This window comes from Schistocerca serialis, chromosome 1 (genome assembly GCF_023864345.2).
Source record: "Schistocerca serialis cubense isolate TAMUIC-IGC-003099 chromosome 1, iqSchSeri2.2, whole genome shotgun sequence".
NCBI lineage: Eukaryota > Metazoa > Arthropoda > Insecta > Orthoptera > Acrididae > Schistocerca > Schistocerca serialis.
In genome coordinates this window covers 396,843,380-396,861,546 of record NC_064638.1, presented here as the reverse complement: position 1 = coordinate 396,861,546, position 18,167 = coordinate 396,843,380, and the positions used below count along the sequence as shown (strand labels likewise).

Below are 18,167 nucleotides of genomic sequence, written 5' to 3'. Positions count from 1 at the left end.
ATAACGATTTAAGCATCAGTGTTTTCTATTAGTGCTTGGAGCTCTGGTACCTTCTCAACACAGCTACGACAATTTACAAGTGTTATACCAATGGGTCCTGTATCTACTTTCTTCCTATGTTCAGCCTGCACCCTTTCTGACTGAAGCCCTTCTTGTGTTTTCCCAAGACCCTCTAACCTACAAAACCGCCCATTCCATGCCACACAGCCCCTGCTACCCGTGTACCCGCCTGCTGCGTATAGTGGACACCTGACCTATTCAGTGGAACCTGAAACCCAACCACCCTTTGACACAAGTCGAGGAATGTGCAGCCCACACGGTTGCAGAACCGTCTGAACCTCTGTACCAGAGGTCCGCAGTCGGTCCTGTCGACTACGCTGCAAATGGTTAGCTCTGCTTTCATCTTGCAAGCAAGACTGGCAGCCTTTACCATTTCTGTTAGCCGCTCAAAACCAGAGAGAATCTCTTCTGATCCAAAGTGACACGAATCATTGGGACTGACGTGAGCAACCACCTGCAGTTGGCTGCACTCTCTGCTCTTCATGGCATCCGGGAAGATCCTTTCCACATCTGAAATGACTCCACCCAATATGCGCATGGAGTGCACATTGATTTTCTTACCCTTCTTGTCAGCCAAGTCCATAAGGGGCCCCATAATGCGCATAATGTGGAGCTCCCAACTACCAATAATCCCACCCCCTGCAATTGTCAAGATCTTGTAGGCAGAGAGGTTTCCTCTGAAACAGGACAGGCGACAACATCTGGCTCAGTGACAGTATAATAATAAGAATGTCGTGTATGAGGGTCTCCCATCAGGTAGACTGCTCGCCTGGTGCAAGTCCTTCGATTTGACGCCACTTCGGCGACTTGCGTGTCGATGGGGATGAAATGATGATGATTAGGACAACAAAACACCCAGTCTCTGAGCGGAGAAAATCTCTGACCCAGCTGGGAATCGAACCCGGTCCCTTAGGATTGACAGTCTGTCGCGCTGACCACTCAGCTACCGGGGCCAGATTCAGTGACAGTCTTAGCCACAGACAGCACCTGGAACCTGTTTGTCAGACAAACCGCCTGGGAAGTCTTTCGCCGCCTGCTTCGCCCTGAGGCGACTTCCCACTCGACCACAGGTGAGGGATCAGCCTCAGTGCGAGCAGCAACTGAGTTGGCCACCGGTGAGGACCGACTGGAGGACTCGGACATGCTGGATGTCCGTTGGATCCCCACAGCTGGTCCACAACAGTGGTTCCGATCTGCTGCAACCTCAAGCTGTGTAACCGAAACCATCACAGCCTGAAGCTGAGAGCAAAGTTTCACCAACTCGGCTCGCATCCGCACACAGCAATCGTAGTCCCTGTCCATACTGAATACAGTGGAAAACTAAACTATGCAGATAAACGGACTATCGGCATGTGCTGAGCAACTCTACTGTAGACCTGACGTTTAATAGTATGCTGATATTCAAAAACCTAACTACTGAAGCACACTAAATAATTCGTCCCTGATTATGAACTTGTAATATGTCACAAAATCGGTTTACTTTCCGACGCCAATGAAAACGCCAGTGGCTATTAGATATTGAATTTACACGCAGAAACTCAAGAAACTAAACTATTAAGGCATACAGATGATATAATGAAATTCGCTCCTGGATAGGACCTCGTAAATGTTCAAATGGCTCTGAGCACTATGCGACTTAACTTCTGAGGTCATCAATCGCCTAGAACTTAGAACTAATTAAACCTAACTAACCTAAGGACATCACACACATCCATGCCTGATGCAGTATTCGAACCTGCGACTGTAGCAGTCGCTCGGCTCCAGACTGTAGCGCCTAGAACCGCACGACCACTCTGGCCGGTCCTCGTAAATGTCACAAAAACGGTTACTTTCCTGTTGCTGCGTCTGTCTAGGTTGGCTGCTACTGCCTGTCTTACACTGTAATAATGTCTCTATCAGTTTTTGGTTTGGTTTTGATTCTGTACCCATACCTATGTTATAGTCTTCACACATTACATCTTTCATTTTAATCTCCAGTAATAAATTTTCTAGTTTTTTCAGAAATGTTGCAATATTACCACTTGGGGACCAGTATTCACAGATAATTCTGAGCTCTTCACTCATTACGCCAGTAATTTCAAAATATTTTTCAGAGCAAGTTGGAAGGTTTACATATTTACAGTATTCAGTATCTTGCAGACTTCCAATTTTCTTCTTGTATATAGCAACACCTCCTCCTTTATGTTTTGATCTACAGGAATAGTCAATCAAATCATAGTCTTTTATTATTCGGCTGCTAAGTCCTGGTTCTGTGTGGAGATTTTAATGTTGATTTTCTGAGCCATAGCCCTCACAGAGAAAAGTTCTTAAATATTGCAGCCTAATAATAACTGTCTAACTGTTATCTCTCCAACACATGTAACAAAAACTAGTGGCACTCTCCTGGATCAAGTATGTGTAAACATGGACATGCAAACAGTTGCAGTGACCACCTTTCGTAATTACTAACAATACCTGTAAATCACATTTCAAACAGTATGCAAAATATTATCCATAAAAGGGGTTATAGTTAGAGAAATATTGAACTCTTCAAGTATCTAAAAACTGAACAATCTTGCAGAGAAGTATATGACACCTTTATTACCAATGATGAGGATGATGGCGATGATGTTTGGTTTGTGGGGGCTCAACTGCGCGCATCAGCTCCTGTACATATTTCCAATCTGTACACAGCTCAATCTGGCCACTTTTAGTAAATGGTGATGCAATGGTGAGGGCAACACATACAGCCAATCCTGGGGCAGAGAAAATCCCCAACCTAGCTGGGAATCGAACATGGTGCCCCATGATCCTGAGGTAGCAACACTAGCTGCTAGACCATGAGCTGCAGACGTATTGCCAATGAGAAGATGGAAACATTTTTGAACATTTTCAAGGATAATTTTGGTATAGCTGGTCCAAAAAGGAAAGTGGTTCCTAGAGGGACAGACAGATTTAAAATGTGGATTACATCAGGCATTAGAGTGTCTTGCAATAGGAAGTGGGAACTTTTTCTACTCTGAAAAACTGACAGCAATCCAGAATTTCTTAGTTATTTAGAAGAATACAAGTTAGTTTTGAAACGTGTCATAAAAAGGCAGAATTAAGGAGAAAGACAAGCGAAATCATCCATGAAAACTAAGTTGATGATTTTTAAATGATGCTTCAATTCATAGCACTTTACCACACAATATTGATCAACAATAAACATTATGAAGTCTAATTTAGCCACTAATACACTTTATCTGTGTTAGTTCCTCAGTTCCGATAGTACACTGAGATTTTTTGTGTCATGGGTGTTATCTCATAATCTCGCTTACACCGTTCAGTACCTGGGTGTAGACTACATGACGTGATGTAACGTCCAGTACGACGTTGACGTTACTTGACGGCTCGTTGACGGCTAGTGTCGTAAAAGGTGATTCCGGGTAAAGTGTCTTGTTAATCGGTATAGTAAGAGGAGATTATTATTTTTGGACATATTTTCAGTTCTTATGAGAACACTTATCCCAAACAGATCGTCAGGTATCGTACGGAAAGAAATTAACGGCTGTCTGGATCCAAGAGGTCGGGGAAGAAAGGAATGTTTCTCAGAAGACTTTCACACAAGAAGAATGTACAATTCCACTCACTGGAGTAAGTGAAAAGACATAAATTTCATCGAAACCTGTCGGCTTCGTGGGTAAAGTGGCAACATCGGTGGAAGGAATGGGTCAACTCACAGACTTCGACCATAGATATTAATCTATGGTCGAAGCTAATAGACCTTATATAACGATGGTCTATGGGCAGGGATCTCCATAATATAGAGAACACTATCTATGAGACAAGTATTCGAACCTCCTTGGAAGTGTAGCAAAAATATCTCTGCTCTGCTGTGTTTTGTATACAATACACTCTCAAAAGAGCATGTTTAACGTGAGACTGTTGTTGACTTGTCGTAAAGTGTGTTCTGATTGCAGTTCTGTTGGGGCGAGATGGAGGAAGCAGAGGAGGAAAATACAAGGGTGATTTGCTTTATTCGTATATCCTACATATATATATATATATATATATAAAAATCCGATCGCTCACAATCTTAAGAAAAAAAAGGCAGAATGTAGTTCACAAACAGGTGATATGTTAGCTGAATAAAGTTTTTATTTACGCCCAAGAACCCAAATAACAGCAGTTGTATAAATGTAACGAAACGGTCATTTTAGTGTCTCATGTTAAGATACAGAATTGTAAAGTAATCGTGGGTTTGATTTTATTTGCTCTATAAATTACACTTTGTGCAGTTGTGTATTGGTAACATACGACCAGTCATTATGCTTATACATTATAGGATTCAGACATATAATAGTATGCACGTATATGACATCGAATGTCCGTCAACACTTTTGATGATTTACTGTACATATGAAGGTTTTGTAGGCTCTGATGATATTGCCAACGCATGATGATATTTTTCGCAGTTGTAGCAAAATTATATATTCATGATTCGCATGCCAGACATCTAACATCACCGCGTTGATTGCACATATACTCTTAGTTGGAGCTTCAGTATATTCGTTTTACATCCTAAATTTGTTCAATTTTGCAGGGCAAATCCTTCCCACTGTTGATTCGTTATAGATTTCTTGACAGTTGTTGTATTGATTCCTAAGTACTGATTTTTATTTTCATAAATGTGCAATATATATGAAAGACGCCACGATTATTTACTGTTTCTTGAGTTGTCTGTGTGAAATGGTCGCATTGGTTTTAGTTTTGTGGGGTCTTTGAAGGCAGTCACAAAGATTTAAAATTATAGTCATGGGAAATTCTTTGTGGCAGTTGCTAGAGTGGCTGTGAAAAAATTGGACTGTGTAACAATTAGGACTTTGTACAGTATTATTTTTGTCCCTGTTACCATAAAAATCGAAGTGAATTTTTAAATAGAAATTAGAAAACTCTTTTTGTCCTTTGGTGGTGGAATTTCCTCCACACTGTGACTCTATGTTGCTTGTATACAGGGTGTTCTAGGAGGATGGTCACTATTCAGGAGGATAATAGGAACGCTCATTTGATCCAAAACATTCTAGTAAACATGGGGTCAAAAATGGATACCTAAAGAGCTATGAAGATGTCTTCATCTTTGATACTGTGAAACACATCCCTTCTGCTGCAAGATATTTGCTTTACATATTTTGAGAGGTGGTAGTATGAACAAAACGAGGAAAAAAATGTGTCTAGTATTTATGCACTCTAAAGTGCATAGCTCAAGGGCTGTGAGCACTTGTCTATCTTTGCTACTGTGAACCGTTTCTTCACTGAACAACTGCTCATACTTCTTAGGTAGGCATTTTGCAGCCTATGTTTACTAGAAAATTTCTTCTTATTTTGGTCCATATTACATCCTCCAAAAACATTTCACCTCATAATGTTAGACATGTCTTCAGATGCAATCATTACTTGATTTTAAAATCTTAAAAAATAACTCAGCAAGCTAAGCTGTTTGTAAAATATTAGGACATGGAAATTAAGCATGGAAATGTGCCTTGGATCACTACCTGATGCCTGTATATCTCTCTTTATGTTGTATCCCAGAATCTTACAACAGGTGGGTAGCAGCTATATTGGATGGTGGTTTTGTGGATCACTTCTACTACTCTTCTTGTAGACGATGTTACACGTGGGTCCTTCTAACCCATGGGCACAGTTTATTGTTTGATGGATCGAAAAGTGCTAACACAGATACAAGTTTTTTATACAGTTTGATTGGAATTCCTTCAAGATCTGGAGCTTTGCCCAAATTTAGCTGTTTCACTATATCCCCGAGTGTCTATGTCATTTATCTTTTCAATTGTATGAAGAATAAAGAGGGGCAGTATTCTCGAATTTTGCATTGTAAAGGAACATTTTAAAGTGAAGATAGGCATTTCTACTTTTGCTTTTCAACTCTCAATTTCATTTACTTGACACAACATTTGATCCCACTGACAGCTTTTGTATATGAGCAGAATTTCTTTGTCTTCTGTGAGAGATCGTTCCGATAAGATGCAGCTACAGTGCCCATTGAATGTTTCACGTATTGCTGTTTTGACAGTTAAATTTGTTTTATTTTGCATCTCTCCGTTTACAGCCTCTTGCTTTGTTTTACACCTATTGTGCAGTATTGTGTTGACTGCACACGATGAGATTGAATTCAGCCTTGTGGCACTGCATGCTTATAACATGCTAAGAAAAGTCCGCAGCTGGAACAGAGATTAATGGAGAAACATTTTAGTGATGATGTGAGCTGCAAGGAAGGAAAATCCATTGATCTAAATGACTTTGACATATGGCAGATTTGTATGGCCCAGCACCTCGACCAACTATCTTGAAAACTGTAAGGCTACATGGTTGTTTGCATGCTACTATTGTGAACGTTTGTGGAAAGTGGTTAAAGGATGGTGAAACCGCAAGTAGGAAGCAAGATGTTGGAGGTTCCTGCCTCATAACGTGGAGGCTTAAAAACTCCGTGTGCCAGATGTGACGAAAACGTACAGTTCTGATGCATGGGCAGGTATTTTAGAGTACACCGTTCAGTGGAGATTATTGAACATGGTCTCTGCAGAAGATGACTGCTGTTTGCTCATATGCTAATGACATCATTATTTATAATTACAGTTAGCTCAGGATCATCGAGATTAGACTCTGGGTCAATGGAAACATTTCACCAGGTCGTGTGAATCATCTTTTTTGCTACACCAGGTTGGTGAACATCCAAGCAAATGGCTGCATGAAATGTGTGCCGTGTCAGAGTTGCACGTCAGTGGGGGAAGTATTATGTTATGGGGGACATTTGCCTGGGCTTCCATAGGACCTGTGGTAGTGACTGAAGGCACCATGAGAGATGTGGACTACATGAACAGCTGTTTGAAGTTCCTCCTTTACATGTACATCTCTACCAGTTCACTGTAACTGAAATTTTTATTTTTGTTTTTATTGCTCTTGATTGGCTAAAAATAACAAATGCATGTAACTTCACGGTGCTTGTGTTGTTGAAAAATGGGACTGTGAAGGTCATACTGCATCACTAATTTTTCTGTTGCATTTGTCTGCATGTAACTAGCAGGCGATTGAAATGGGCAGAGTTAGTGCATCTCCCACCAATTGTGCGATGTGGTCCATCATTCGGTCTGACAACGGATTACATGGGATAAATGTATGAGAATGGTGTGGTATCAAAAATTTGTTGTGAGGCTCGTATGAAACACCAAAGGTCAGTCCAAAACAAACAGTGCCCCCCCCCCCCCCCCCTCCCTGGTGGGGCTCGCCACTCTTTGGTGGGTTCATGCTTGGCTACCATGGGGCCCCAGGCTTTGCAACATTTTTTCCGTTCCGTACTGGATGTCTATCCTCTTGCTATTCTTTCTCCCCTCCCGTGGGGAACATGTCTGGGGTGTTATTGGGAATGTTCTGCAGTCTGTCGCTGACATAAGACCAATATCACCTTTGTTATTTGCTCCCTTTTCCTTTCTTTGTTTCCCTTCTCATCTCATTCCTCCGCTTTGGTGTTTGAGGTTTCTCTTTTTCTCCATCCTCCCTGTGCTCTCCTGAAGGCCGGCTCACGCATCTGTCGCATAACAGGTGACTGGGTAACATGTAATTCCCGACCCCGGGTCAACAGGTAGGGTTGACACATACCCCCTGGTACAGGCCAGGCCCAGGGAGGGGTGATGGCCTGAGCTGCAACCTTCCCAAATTGCCAATTGGCCCCTCTGTTAGGTGTTCAGGAGGTGTGACCTGAGGTGTTAACTATCACCTAAGGCAGGTGCGCCCCATTGCGAAGAGGGCCGCCGCAGCTGGAAGGGGCGAGCCATCAGAGATGCTGGTAATCGTGGGGGATTTCCTCATAAAGAGTCAATCAACGTCTACAAAACGTAAATGTAATGAGGCTAATGATTCAAAGAGCCTTCCCGCTGCACCACAGTTCCTTGTGGTCACACATACTGAAGACGGACAGTCCTTCGCCACGGTAAAGCTGTTTATTATATTCAGAAAGCTGTTAATGCAATTCCGGGCCCTGTGAAATCCTGCTCTCATTTACGGAATGGCACTTTGCTTTTGGAGACTACTCCTGATTCTCAAGCACAACAATTGCTTGCTGCCTCACTTCTCCACAGCTACCCTGTTTGTGTCGAGGCCCATAGACCTTTGAATTCTTCGTGTAGTGTAATCTACACGAGGCTGCTCGGTGCTCTAACCGAGGCCGAAATCCAGTCTTACCTCTCTGATCGGGGTGTCGTTGCCATCCATTGTGTAATGAAAAAGGTATATTCCTCCTTAGTGCCCACCCGCACTCTTTTGCTCACTTTTGATGGAGTGGTGCTGCCGTCCATGATCAAAGCTGGCTATGAAATTATCACAGTCCAGCTGTACATTCCGAACCTGATGCGCTGCTACCAGTGTCATTGTTTCAACCACACTAGAACGTCATGTCAACACCCAGCCAAATTTGTAACTTGTTGTAGGGATGTACATGAGGGCTATTGTCCACCTCCTTCTCCCCTCTGTATCAACTGCAATGGTGGCCATGCCGCCTCCTTTCGGGATTGTCCCGTGTATCTTGATGAGTGGACTGTCCGAGACCTGGATAAAGGAAAGTGTGCTTTACCCAGTTGCTCGCAAGTTACTGACTAGTTGCAAACCCTGTGTTCTTCCATATGCACCTATAGTTCTGTTCGTGTTACATCTTGCTTCCGGAAGGACCTGGTCACACAGATATGCGACCTCAAATTCAGCTCTAAGGTTGTGAAATCACCCAGTGTCAAGGTAGCATCGCCGTCCTCTGTCCAGCTGTGCAACAAACCATCAAATTCTCGCCTCAAGGTGTGAAGCCACCAGCTACACAACTGGTAGGCCGGAAAGGACAGACGGAGTACTCCTGCGTAGACTTTCTCCGTCTCTCCAGCCTAACAACACCCGAGTCTTCCTCTAATCTGATAGCCTCGTAGAAGTCCACCAAAGTCAAACGGTCTTCTCCTTCGCCAACTAGAAGATCCTCTTTGACGGTGTCGCCACGTCATATCTTTGCCCAGCTGGCCTCCATGTCACCGGTGCATGCAACCAACCATTTTTTTGCATTGGACTCTGCGCACGAACAGCAGAAGAAAGCTGATACTTCTGTGGATTCCATGGAGCAGGATCCTCCTGCCTTTGTGCCCTGCAGCAGCAAGTCTTTGCAAGCTGGCGCTTGGCAGCCACAGAGATGACATCTCTTCATTTTTTCCCCATCGTGACTCTCGTTCTGTGGAATGTTTGCAGCCTTCTATCCAACAAGGAGTATTTACGGCTGGTTTTACAATCACAGGGTCCACTTTTACTCTGCCTTCAGGAAACAAAATTGTGTCCTCATGACTGCCTTGTGCTCTTGCATTTCTTCCCGGTCTGTTTTGACCTTTCACTGTCGCCACCCCCTCCCCCCTCCCCCACCCATCTCATGGGGGAGTCATGTTGCTCATACAGGATGACGTTCACAGTCAACCCATCTCCCTGACTACCCATCCTCAAGCTGTTGCAGTTTGCCTTTTCCTTCCTCACTTAATGTTTTCCCTTTGTACCATTTACACCCCTCTGTCATTCGACATCACAAGGGTAAACTTCATTCAGCTTATTGGGCAGCGACCTCCCCCATTTTTGCTACTCGGTGTCTTTAATGCGCATCATCCCCTTTGGGATTCTCCCAGGACCTTTCAGAGAGTTGCCCTCTTGGCTGACTTTCTTAACCAACTTAACCTCTTCTGCCTTAATTCTGAAGCACCCACTTTCCTTTCCGACTCCTCGCACACCTATTCCCATTTGGACCTATCCTTGTGCACTGGCCAACTTGCCTATCGTATTGTGTGGTCCGTTCTTTCTGACACCTACTCAGGTGACCATTTCCTGTGTGCTATCCGTTTGTTGACTCCTACCACATCTGTGTGCATGCCCAATGGCAGCTTTACTCCTCCCTGGGGACCTTCAAAGAACAAGATTTCTCCATTTGTGATGACCAGGTGGAATATCTCACAAACATTATCCTTACTGCTGCAGAATGTTCTCCCATTCCTCACACTTCCTCTTTACCATGAAGTGTCCCATTCCTGTGGTGCACTAAGGCATGCCGTGATGCAATTCACACACGGAGATGTGCTCTCTGCATTTTTAATGGCTATCCTGCGATAGCAAACTGCATTCATTATAAACAGATGCATGCAAAGCGCCATCGTGCTCTTCGGCATACCAAAGAGCTAGCTGGATTTCATTCACTAGTTCATTTAACAGTTCCACCCCTTCCCTGCCATATGGGCCAACCTCCTATGACTCTCTGGGACCAAGATCCATTCCGAATTTCTGGCCTGACGATGTTATTGTGGACCATATTGGTATCTCCAACACCTTGGGCCACCATTTTGCGGAAATTTTGAGCTCATCTCACTATCACCCTGCCTTCCTCCATTGGAAACGAGTGGAGAAGGCAAGGGCGATACCTTTCTCTTCTCCAAATCGTGAGTGCTTCAATGCCGCCTTTACTATGAGGAAGCTAGATCATGCTCTGAGTTCATTCCGATCCTCCTCCCCAGGGCCAGATGCAATCCGCATTCAGATGTTGCACCACCTTCCTCTTGTGGGCAGGCGCTTTCTTATTACCACATATAACTGCGTATGGCCAGAGGGCACATTTCCCAGATGCTGGCATGAAGCCACCGCCATACCCACACCTAAGCCTGGTAAGGACAGAAACCTTCCTTCTAGCTACTGCCCCATCTCTCTTACCAGCTGCGTTTGAAAGGTGACAGGATGTATGATTCATGTCCTGCTGGTATGATGGCCTGAGTCTCGCACTTTACTGACACAGCTCAGCGTTCTGCAATTGAGCATCTTGTTACTTTGTTCACCCATATCCTGACTGGTTTTCTGTGGATATCCTAGACTGTGGCCATGTTTTTCAATTTGGAGAAGGCCTACGACACCTGCTGGAGAACTGGTATCCTCCGTACCCTTTACTCATGGGGCTTCCGTGGCCGCCTGCCCTGTTTCCTTCAGGCATTTTTAAAAGATCAAGTTTTCAAGGTGCATGTGGATTCTTCCTTGTTGGACACCTTTATTCAGGAAAACGGTGTGCTTCAGGGTTGTGTCCTGAATGTCGTCCTCTTTGCTGTCGCCATTAACCCTATAATGGCCTGTCTCCCTGCCGGGCATCTCCGGCTCCCTTTTTGTTGATCATTTTGCCATCTACTGCAGTTCTCCACGGACCTGTCTCACTGAGCGGCGTCTTCAGCAATGTGTTGATTGTCTTTACTCCTGGAGCTTCAACAGTAGCTTTCACTTTGCCACTGACAAAACTGTTTTTATGAATTTCTGGTGACGCAAGTGGTTTCTCCGACCATCTTTACATCTTGGGCCTGTTGCCCTTCCGTTTGTTGAAAATACAAAATTCCTGGGGCTCATGCTCAATAGGAAACACTCTTGGTCCTCCCATGTGTCTTGCCTAGCAGCCTGCTGTGTGCGGTTCCTCAATGTCCTACGTGTCCTTGGCGGTACTTCCTGGGGCCTGGGGTGCTGATCGAACCACCCTCCTCCGTTTGTACCAGTCCCATGTCCACTCAAAACTCGACCATGGGTGCTTTGTTTATGCGTCTGCACGCCATCCCTCTTACGCCATTTCAACGCTATCCACCATCATTGCGTCCATTTTTGTATGGGTGCCTTTTACAATAGCCTCTTTGAGTGTCTGTATACTGAAGCTGATGAACTACCACTGTCCTACTACTGTGACTTTCTCCTCAGCAGGTATGCATGCCATTTGTCTGCCATGTGTGGCCACACATCCTATGCCTCCTTCTCTGATGATGATGCCTTTGACTGTCAGTACGGGGTGCGTCCCTCTTCTCTGTTACCTCCTGGAGTCTGCTTTCAGCACTTGCTACGGTGGCTTAACTTCACACTACCTGAAACTTTCCCAGTGGATGTGAACCCTTCACCACCTTGGCTTCGTGGTGCGGCCCATGTTAATCTTGGCCTTCATTTGCTTCCTAAGGACACTTCTCCAGCCTTGCTCTCCTTGCTCTATCGCCTTCAGTTTTACGACCTTCGCATGGAACTTCACGATAGTATCTTTGTGCACACTGATGGCTCTTGGACTGACCATGGGGATGGGTGTGCCTTCATCATTGGAACCCATGTCTTTCAATATCGGCTTCTGGCACACTGCTCAGTATTTACAGCCGAGCTCTTCGTCTTGTATCAGGTCATGGAATACATCCGGTGACACAGCCTTTTCAATTGTGTCCTCTGCTCAGACCTTCAAAGTCTATGTATGCTGTACACTGCCCATCCCTTAGTGCAGCGGGTCCAGGAAAACTGTCACTTGCTCACTCTTGCTGGAGCCAGTGTGGTGTTTCTGTGGGTTCCTGGTCATGTCGGTCTGCCAGGAAACGAGGCTGCTGTACTGTTGCCAAGGCTGCAGTCCTCATACCTCAGCCTGTGAGTACCTATATTCCCTCTGATAATCTCTGTGTTGCCGTCTGTCAAAAGGTGGTGTCCCTTTGGCATGGCCAATGGTCCTTCCTTCATAGGAATAAGCTCCGGCTTATTAAGCCTCTCCCAGCAGCTTCGACAACCACCTCTTGGCCCTCCTGCCAGGAGGAGGTCATTTTAACTAGGCTGCATATTGGGCACTGCCTTTTTAACCATCGTCATTTGTTAAGTGGCGCTATCCCACCAATTTGTACAAATTGTGCCCAAGTTTTAACTGTCCCCAACTTCCTGATGGAATGCGCATTTTTTAACCGTTTACGTTCCCACTTGGGCTTGCCGTTTGATTTATTGGCCGTTTTAACAAATGACATGCGGGCTGTGGACTGCGTTTTACTTTTTCTCCACCAAAGCAGTATGGCAAAGGCCATTTAATGTTTAGTTTTGGAACTCCGTTTCTGTATGGTGCCTTTTGAGCCCTTTTTCCATGTGCCTGTTTTTAGCTGTCTGCTATTATGTCAGTTGGGGCTGACATATAGTCATTTTTTGACTCCTCTCTGTTTTTGTGTTCTGTAGCTTTGACTTGGACATGCATGACTCTGGTTGTTTTTTGCACCCATAAAGCAAAACAAAACAAAACCAAACACACACACACACACACACACACACACACACACACACACACACACACACACTTATGCAAACACAACTCACATGACTGCAGTCTCAGGCAACTGAAACCACTCTGCGACCAGCAGAACCAGAGCATGATGGGAGTGGCGACTCGGTGGTGGTAAGTAGGCTGGGGTGGAGAGGGGGAGCCACAGTATGGTGGGGATGGTGGAGGTGCTGCAGGTTAAGCAATGGGCAGGGGAGATGTGTGGATGGGACCGGGGGGGGGGGGGGGGTAGTGGAAAAGGGTTGAAATAGAGAGAAATAAAAAGATTGGATGTGGTGGTGGAATGACAGCTGTGTAGTGCTGGAATGGGAACAGGGGCTGGATGCGTGAAAACAGCGACTAACGAAGGTTGAGGTTGGGAGGGTTATGAGAATATAGGATGTATTGCAGGGAAAGATCCCACCTGTGCCAGTTCAGAAAAGCTGGTGTTGGTGGGAAGGATCCATATGGCACAGGCTGTGAAGCAGTCATTGAAATAAAGGATATCATGTTTGGCAGCGTGTCCAGCAACAAGGTGGTCCACTTGTTTCTTGGCCATAGTTTGTTGGTAGCCATTCATGTGGACAGACAGCTTTTTGGTTGTCATGCATACATAGAATGCAGCACAGTGGTTGCAGCTTAGCTTGTAGACCACATGACTGGTTTCACAGGTAGCCCTGACTTTGATGGGATAGGTGATGTTAGTGACCGGAATGGAGTAGGTGGTGGTGGGAGGATGTATGGGACAGGTCTTGCATCTAGGTCTATTGCAGGGGTACAGGGGTATGAGCCACGAGGTAAGGGATTGGGAGCAGGATTCTGGGTTTTTAGGAAGGATTCCTCTAGATGGCCCATCAATAGTGTGGCAAGAATGGTGCCATGTGCGTGCCCATAGCCGTACCCTGGATTTGTTTGTAGGTAAGCCTTCAAAGGAGAAGGTATTGTGGGTGAGGGTATAGATGGTCATGGCGAGTAGGAAGGAGGTTGTTGACTTGGAATCTATCGGGTGTTGGAAAAGGTAGTGTTCAATAGTGGTAAGGCCATGGACATTAGGAATGTTAGTGTACAGGCAGGTGGCATCAAGAGTGACGAGCAGGGCACTGTGTGGTAAAGGGACAGGAACTGTGGAGAGTTGGTGGAGGAAATTGTTATCTTTTGTATAGGTGGGTAGGTTTTGGGTAATAGGTTTAAGGTGCTTGTCTACAAGAGCAGAGTGTCTCTCAGTGGGAGCACAGTAACTGGCCACAATGGAGCATCTTGGGTAGTTATTCCCCTACGGGTCCGGGGATTAGAAGAAGTCTCACACATTTTGGCCTTATGTGATGTTCCCCTGTAGGGTTTGACCTCCATTCTTCAAAATTTTACCAGAAGAGCGAGCCAATTGGGGAAGGGCGCCTTACATGGTGCATTGTGTCCAGCCTGCATTGACATCTTTAGAACACTTTCTCGTTGTCGCATTGCTGTCCTGGGAGCGTTTTCCACCAAGCACTGTGCAGTGTTGCTTTCTGCGTCGACGATGATCATGGGCTTCGTTGCACCTGATATCCAGCATGGCAGCCAGTCCGTTGTGGTGTGGCCACCATGTACCCTGTTGGTCGTACAGGGTGTATACGACCCGGGACATCCGGGAAAAACCCGGGAATTTTTTCGTCCGGGAGAAAACCGGGAAAAACCCGGGAATTTTTCATTGTTTTAGTTACCAGTTAAATTTTTGTGATTTTGACTGTTAAGAACCAGTATTCTAACGAAGGATATTACTGTATCCCGCTTATGCAGAATAATACTGCAGCAACAAAACATGAACGAGAGAAAAAAAGAACAAAAATAAAACTTAAGCCGCGAAGGAAATGCGCCATATACAACAACAAAACACAGTTCACATACAAGCGTCTGCGAACCAAAGTGTGTCAGAGGCTTTAGGAAGAATATGCAGTGCTTCCTAACAGCAAATTGCCTCCGATGAGCGGGACGTGACAGCTGTTTACATTAGATTCATTTGAGCAGTTGCGGGCCGGCTCTTGTACATGCGCAGTTGAGTCGCGTATGAGTAGTACCTTCTCCCGCTTCTGGCTACAGATCTAAATTGCTCCGGTTCGGAAACATCGTAGATCCAGGGCTGATGCACAGAGCAGTCTGAGTTGTAGTGGGGAGGTGGGTAGTCTCCACGTGACCTGTGTTTACGTTTAGTGATTTTGCTATTTCCTCTTCGTTTATTGCTCTCACATTAAATGAAAACAAAACGAATTTCTGTGGCTGAGAGCTACCAAATGAATTAAAATACGTTCGCATGATTGCAGAAGTTTCAGGTTTTATTTTCTCCTTTCTGACAGTCAAGCATCAATCGCCTTGCAGAACAATGAAATTATTTTTGTCGGTTTTCTAAAGAGATTTGGCTTTTATTAATCTTTTGCGCTGAGGCAGTCAGTTTATTTGAAACGAAGTGTTTAATTTCACACTGTTGGCTGGTTTCAACTGTTCGCTGCATTTCAAGTGCACGTTTTCCATCTTCTAGCTCGTATGGCATTATACCATATAAATAACCAAACAGGAGATGATAAGAGTATTCGTACTCCAGAAAATTTACATCCGAATCTGGACATACGATTGTGCACTTTAAGCCGAATTATGCATTTTAGTATGGTTCACGAAATTCCGATGCTCTTGACGTATCCTTTGATGTCTTGTTTCTTTTATGACATCATGCAAGATCTTTTATTGTTATATACGTACGAACATGGGAGCTTCCTGCGTCATCGTAGCTGCGCAGGCGCAGTGACGCCTGTTATCTGGCGCTCTCTGGCAACTGCTGAAACGAACCTATTTCTAACGGGTCACGGGAAAATTATGCGCATGGTAGTTTGAAAAGTGTTACTTTCAAAGTAAATTTTCTTTAATGCAAGATGAATTATGTGCGAGAATGTACCATGAATTTCTTAAATCACAGAGCGTTTGACTCTAATTTAAAAATCAACTCTTTGAGGACGGCCATCTAGAAGAATTTCGAGCCCAGAAGATCAGACATTTACGTCGTTATTAAAAATATTACTGGCGCATTTGTGTGATGTATCTTAAAGTGTAACACGCGCAAAAAGTTCAGCATTATATGTGGGAGTTTAGCTTCTCTTGCAGCTTATTAATCTTCGAAACCAATATTATTCTTGAAAGCTTTGTTTTTCTTGTAGCAACACTATGTATATTGATTTAAACCATTAAGTTTTATTTTTTGTGTATTCGCGCTACTGAAGATTGATCTTTGCTATTGGTTGACTACGTCACGTGTCCTATGGGTGTCATCAGCTGGCGAGATCACGTGACATGAGCTGTGACTGGCTTACAAAAGCGCGTCGTAATCTCGATTTCATTGCTTCGGAAAGTAACATACTGTGTTTGGTGGACTTAGAATTTGTACCTCAGTAACACGAAAAAATGGAGAGTACATGTTGCTGCACATCAAAGATCTTTCCAAAATGTGTCGCCCCCCCCCCCCCCCCAGGGTTTGGTTTTGAAAAGTGCCGGCAAATTCAATGTCTATGTAGAAAACCATAAACATTCTAAGGATTGATAAGTTTTACAGTGCCGAGGAAAAGTATACTGTCACTTAACAGGGGAAAATGTGTTTTCACCCGGGAGAAAATGTATTTTCAACGGGGAAAAATCAGGGAATTTTTTTTCCTTGTCCATGTATACACCCTGTTTTAGCCCCCTGACCACACAGGGATCGCTCTGCTGATGCCTGCGCTGTTAACTCCCCACATATGCTGAGGAGTAGATGCCCGTCACTCTGGGACATCGGAACTCCCAGCAATGGCCACCCTGCCAAGTGGCCTTTGCTGTGGCTGGGTGGCACCCGTGGGGGGGGGGGGGTTCCCTGATAGGAGTGGGTGTGGCATAAGGGCGGATGACACGCAATGAAGTGTAGTCCATAATTACTTGCTGGTGGTGAAAAACCAGCAGTCTCTAAGCATTCATGAATTCAGTTCAATGCACAGAAGTACAACCCCAAATCGTTCCCCTCCCTGGCCACACCAGACTCAGGCTAAGGATGGCGGCAGATCTTATTCGCCCCGGTACCTTGTATGTTCAAGAGCTGATGGGGAATCTTTCATGACAACAAAGCCTCAGTTTTTTGTTGGGCATTTAGAGGACAAGTTTGGGAAGTTGGAGGACTTGTCCAAAATGGGATCTGGATGAGTCTTGATCAAAACAGCATCCTCTGACCAGTCACGGGCGTTACTCACTTGTGACAAGCTGGGGGTGTTTCTGTAACCATCGTGCCCCATAAGAGCTTAAATATGGTCCAGGACCTTCTTTTACAGTCTGACAATGAGCTGTGCGCCAATTTAGAGTGACGAGGTGTACAATTCATCCGACGTGGCCACCGGGGTCCGAGGGATAATCAGGTTGCCACCAGTGCCTTCATCTTGGCCTTTGAGGGTGATACATTGCCTGACAAGGTCAAGGTGATGGTCTACCGCTGTGATGTAAAGCCCTATATCCCTCCCCCGATGCAGTGCTTTAAGTGCTGGAAGTTCGGCCATATGTCTTCCCGCTGTACTTCCGGCATCGCAGGTCTAGTTGTGGATGCCCATCACATCCCAATACTCTATGTGCCCCACCTCCGATCTGTGTCAGGTGCGGAGAGCACCATTCGCCTCGCTCGCCAGACTACGGGATTCTCCAGAAAGAAAGGAAAATCATGGAGTACAAGACCCTGGACCGATGATAACATCATCTTATGCCACTGCTACAGCAGTTCTGGCACCATCAGCTCCACCAACCCCAGTCACCTCTCAGAGCTGGAAGACTACACTTGCTCCCTTGATGCTGGGGGGCATTTCCCTTCCTGTTGCTCCTACACCAACTTCTTTGGGGGCACCCCCCCCCCCCCCCCCCACCCCCCCACCCCAAACCATCAGGGACATCTGTCTCCACTTATAAGCCAGAGAAGCGTAAGTCTTATTCGGCTTCTCTCGCTAGGAAGGGGTCTCTTGGGTCACTCCCTTCC

The 18,167-nt window shown here is 45.2% G+C and overlaps 1 protein-coding gene across 3 annotated transcripts in view; it reads left to right on the top strand.

The window, feature by feature from the left end:
- The first annotated feature begins 3,873 nt into the window (after window positions 1–3,873).
- Window positions 3,874–18,167, top strand: part of LOC126471571 (ribosomal RNA processing protein 36 homolog) — a 74,075-nt gene continuing 59,781 nt past the window's right edge. Inside the window, exon 1 of one of the 3 annotated variants that reach the window (XM_050099806.1) lies at window positions 3,874–4,046. In XM_050099806.1, the coding sequence (XP_049955763.1) occupies window positions 3,949–4,046 (98 nt within the window). In that variant the 5' untranslated portion in view covers window positions 3,874–3,948. The remainder of the gene's footprint in view (window positions 4,047–18,167) is intronic. The other 2 variants (XM_050099799.1, XM_050099814.1) reach the window with 2 other exon arrangements.